The following is a 4291-nucleotide window of genomic DNA, read 5'->3' on the forward strand; positions in this document are numbered from 1 at the left end:
CTATGAATGAAGACAATGGACACAATGTCTAGCCAGCAAAACAAACCTATGAGTATGACTTCATGCTAAAACTAGCCACTAGGCCATTCTACAATGCCTGGGAGAGACGACGGAGCATTGTACAAAGTCTGACACTAAACAGTGTTTGACAGCAGTGGTTTACAAAAAGGTATGTGTGCTTTCCTTTGTGACTTGTTCTTTGTGAGGTTATAATGAAAATGTCATGTTGTTCTTTGCTTAGTTTTAGTAATGAAACAATGTAATGTTTATTTTGTATATAACTGCCACAACAAAGACTGAAAGAGTGACTTGCTGCTCAATGGCCTTTGCTATAAAATGTGAGAGTCAATGTTTGGTCATTTCCATGAACCATGACTTTCTTTGTTTGAATCGTTCAGTTGTTTTGTGTATCATCTCATCTAGACAAATTGGTCAGAGAATGTTTATGCATGCCACACTGGCACAGAACATGTAAACATCCTCAATTATCTGGACAGTGCACAAGAGGCTCTTAGTCACTTCATTATTCTTGGTACAGACGACACAAGGCTCATTTTCTGACTTCAAACTCGACTATTGCAAACTATAGAATGAATCAATACCAACAATAATAGTTCACATTTCTATTCATGAAAACTGGTGTCTGTCCACAGCAAGTAATCGTAGAGGATCTCTTGTGGCTCTCCCCTTTCACATGCTTGCAACAGGAAAAAGCAGAAAGAGAGAGCCAGTGGTAACTATGGAGGATGGTACCTAGAATAGACTAACTTGTGGCAACAGGTACACTGGAAAAGAGGTATTAATAATTGTGTACTTCTGGAGTACCTGTTCAGTACTCGCAGTGCATATTAACATTTATCATTATTGTAGTATTTGAGATATTCAATGGTCAATCCAGTGAGATGATTTTTGTTGGCTTACAAGTGACAACAGTACCTATCTTCTAATAAGATGCATGATCCTAATCCTATTAGTCCAATTTTGTACTACTGCATGCACTATTGATAATCTTGTGATAACACCTAGTCTCGTCAAGAGTTGTACTCCTGAACTTCCAAATACAAGAATGTAGACCCTGGCAAGAGTGGATGTACACAGATTCAAAGGAATTCCAGTGCTTCCTGTTAATTAATTTTTTTTTTGCACTTCTGACAGGATGTTGCTGTGAGTAGCCACTGCGGCACTACAAACGAGTATCTGATAGTTTAGAGTCCCTCGGGCTAGTACAGGGGCTTATTTACATGTGTGGCATGACACAAATAATTGGCTCCAAATAATTACAGCAAAATTCCAGCATTAAAAAAAAAGAAAGCTGACTTAAACATTACAGTTTAGAGATTAGTTTCCTTGCTATGAGGTGTAAATCACCCGGTTGTACTGCTGAATACTTCAAGTCGCACAAAAAATGTAAAGCTCGCCTGAGAAAACAAAACACAACCAACAGCATGGCACATAAATAACGTTGCGCTATAATAATTTTTGAGACATAAATCATAAATGCTTGTCAGTACAGCGAGACTTTGGCTTTCATAAATGAAAAGAAGTCCAAACGTTCACACAAAGAAGACCTCGATGCTTTGCATCAGTCTGCGAACCAGCAAATAATTGTTTTGTAAGTGGGTCAAAACCGTAACAAAAGAAAAGAAGCTTGCGCTTGGGAATAGCACGCACGCGCTTGAGTAGCAACGTCCAAAATAATTCGACTAAAACTCTAAATTGGTGCAACGTAGACCCAATGTTCTGTCAGATAATCATACCGCATACTTTCAATAATCGAAAGTGGTCGATTTGGCACTCTAATGTTTAGGGGGAAGTTGATTTTTGTCGTTTTTTGCCGAAGGTTGGTGTAAACTTACCCGATCATGGACGACATCTTCTTTCCCTCCCTTTCTATGCAAATTAGATGCGCGGTAACCTCACGAAAAAGTAGGTCACCGCGCAGTCAGCTGTTCGCTGCGAAAGTTGGGGAAAAGTGAAAAGAAAACTTGTATTACAGTTAACAGTTGTTTTCATGCGTTACCAGTTGGCTCACTGGGCAAAGGATAAAGTTTTTAGCTCGTGCTTCAACAATGTCCACGTTAGTGAAACGGCTTCTTCGGTCAAGCGATGATCTGGCTGCCAAAGGAGAACTAGCAAAAGAGGTAGAAATTTCACATGATAATGTAAAATATAGCTGCTCAGGTATCCTGGAATGAATAGAATGGATAACAATGCAATGCAATGGCTAGGTTAGGGTTAGGCTTATGGATAGGGTAGGGATGTCGGAACATAATAAGTGTTATAATGGCACTGGCAAGGTTTTTGATCCAGAACCCAGAGGTCCTAGGTCTGAATCCCCTGACATGCCCCAATGTTGTGCAATTGGGAAAGGCATTTTACGTGACTTTCCTCACTAAATCACTTCACTCAGGTGGAATTGGGTATCTAGCTTCAGGTAGGGGCGTCCCTCGGATAGGATGTTAAATGGAGGTCCCGTGTTTGAGGGCAGCCACACCTCTAGCGCATAAAAGAACCCACCACACTTATGGAAAAGTGTAGGGGTCCTTCCCGATGTTAGTTACTTTGTGGATCAATTAACTTTGTTCGGATTTGTAGCTTGTGCTGCATGCTGTTCAGTATTGTCAAACCTGGTGTGCTACGCCATGAGGCAGCTTACCAGGTAAGCAATAAAAACAAACAAACATATAGGTGTCGGAATATAGATGTTCCTATAAGCTGTTCAATTCGAATAAGATAAACCCTTATAAGATAAAAGTTGCTGATTCTTCCTTGAAAATCTCATATTATACATGACATTGTATTTATAACACTATCAACAGGCAGATGTACCCAGCATAGGAGAACACCAACCCAGGAACCCCTACACAGAGATCCAGGTACTGCAGAATCACACTGACATCGTACGGCTGCTACATCTGGTAGACTCTTCCAGGTGGGTCATTATGACAAAGTTTTTTTATGTTGTAGGCAATAGCCTGGGTACCATCCGATTTCTACCGGGACCGGGGCTCCTTACACCCGCTACCCTAAAAAGATGTAATCGGATGGTACCCAGGCTAGTAGGCAATGCCCTGTGACTGCAAATGATTAAGGTGTGAACTTCTGACTACAGCTTCTTCCAAATAGAAATGGCCTGACTCGATAGCAAAGTACAAAGAAAATAGCATAATACAGCATATCCAAAATATACATCATGGGTATTGTTTTCCAGGATACAATAAGCTTGGATGTTAAAACATCAATCATCATCACCATAATTCATCACATACACAATATCATGGTGTCATAATAACTATTGTACAATACAACAAAGGATATTCCCCTTTCCAAAGGAAAATGCTTGTACTGCATCAATGAATTTTTTTTTTTAAATGACTACAAGTTTCTCTAAATTGTAGATGACTCAATACTGACCCACACATGTACATCTGTCATCTTTTCCAGATTTGTGTCCGCAGGTGATGATGGGACAGCGATACTCTGGCACACACAGGTACATCATGTTAGTTTTGAGTGTGCTATCATCATGCGTAGGGCAGCACCCATCTCCCTTTCATTTAGTCCTAAGCCACAATAGCCTGGTATCCAGCCGTAATGTAGCTCCCAAGTCTCTTCTCTCCTCTTTTTGCGAAGACAAATTTATTTTGCGGACATAGCCCAACGACGACAACAACCCACTTGATACTGCTGTCGTGAATAAGGAGGCCGAGAAAGCCATACAGGCGGCGAGCAGCAAGAGAAAATGTTTATTGTTTATTGTTTATTGAAAAGATCTCCATTAGTGAATACATGTACAATTCTGACAATGCGTCACTAATCTTCCTGGAGTCTTAAGACAAACACTTAACATAATATATTAACAGAACATTGAGACTATTTACACCTTAATTCACAACCTATCCAACCAACCTAAATATACACTTAACGTTATACTTAAAGGAAGACATTACCGCAAAACCTTATTCTTAAAATAAAAGTAAATGTAGTTGTGAGATCGAGTAGCTGAGAGGTCAGAGGTCAGTATTAAATATTCTAAACATTAATTCTATATACATAGTTGTCAATAAATGTCTTACCACCAGTGCTGCAGAGGTTTGTAAGTTTGTGTCTGTGTATTTAGTCTGTCTTTGATGTGCTTTTTGAACATGGACGGTGTGGCTGATTTGAAGTGTTGTGGTAATGAGTTGTAGGATTTAACACACCTGTAAAGGAAAGTCCTGGTAGCAGCAGAAGTTTTGGGTTTGGGCAATCTTAATCCCCCCCCTTGAGCTAGTCGGGTGTTGTGTCGGTG

The 4291-nt window shown here is 40.0% G+C and overlaps 2 protein-coding genes across 2 annotated transcripts in view; one reads left to right on the forward strand and one right to left on the reverse strand.

Moving 5' to 3' along the window:
* The window catches only part of LOC118405192 (KH homology domain-containing protein 4-like), a 24569-nt gene extending 22634 nt beyond the window's left edge, over window positions 1–1935 (reverse strand). Inside the window, exon 1 of the mRNA XM_035804613.1 lies at window positions 1857–1935. Coding sequence (XP_035660506.1) covers window positions 1857–1873 — 17 coding nt within the window. The 5' untranslated portion in view covers window positions 1874–1935. The remainder of the gene's footprint in view (window positions 1–1856) is intronic.
* Window positions 1936–1937: 2 nt separating this feature from the next.
* Window positions 1938–3577, forward strand: LOC118409193 (WD repeat-containing protein 41-like). Its single transcript, XM_035810062.1, has 3 exons — window positions 1938–2141; window positions 2820–2932; window positions 3445–3577. The coding sequence occupies exons 1-3, from the start codon at window positions 2070–2072 to the stop codon at window positions 3575–3577; spliced, it is 318 nt and encodes a 105-aa protein (XP_035665955.1). The 5' UTR covers window positions 1938–2069.
* The last annotated feature ends 714 nt before the right edge of the window (window positions 3578–4291 follow it).

Source organism: Branchiostoma floridae, chromosome 2 (genome assembly GCF_000003815.2).
Source record: "Branchiostoma floridae strain S238N-H82 chromosome 2, Bfl_VNyyK, whole genome shotgun sequence".
Lineage (NCBI taxonomy): Eukaryota > Metazoa > Chordata > Leptocardii > Amphioxiformes > Branchiostomatidae > Branchiostoma > Branchiostoma floridae.

Coding starts and splice junctions, on each gene's coding strand:
- LOC118409193 (XM_035810062.1), top strand. CDS start 2,070: ATGTCCACGTTAGTGAAACGGCTTCTTCGGTCAAGCGATGATCTGGCT. Junction 2,142..2,819: donor AAGGAGAACTAGCAAAAGAG/GTAGAAATTTCA, acceptor CACTATCAACAG/GCAGATGTACCCAGCATAGG. Junction 2,933..3,444: donor CATCTGGTAGACTCTTCCAG/GTGGGTCATTAT, acceptor CATCTTTTCCAG/ATTTGTGTCCGCAGGTGATG.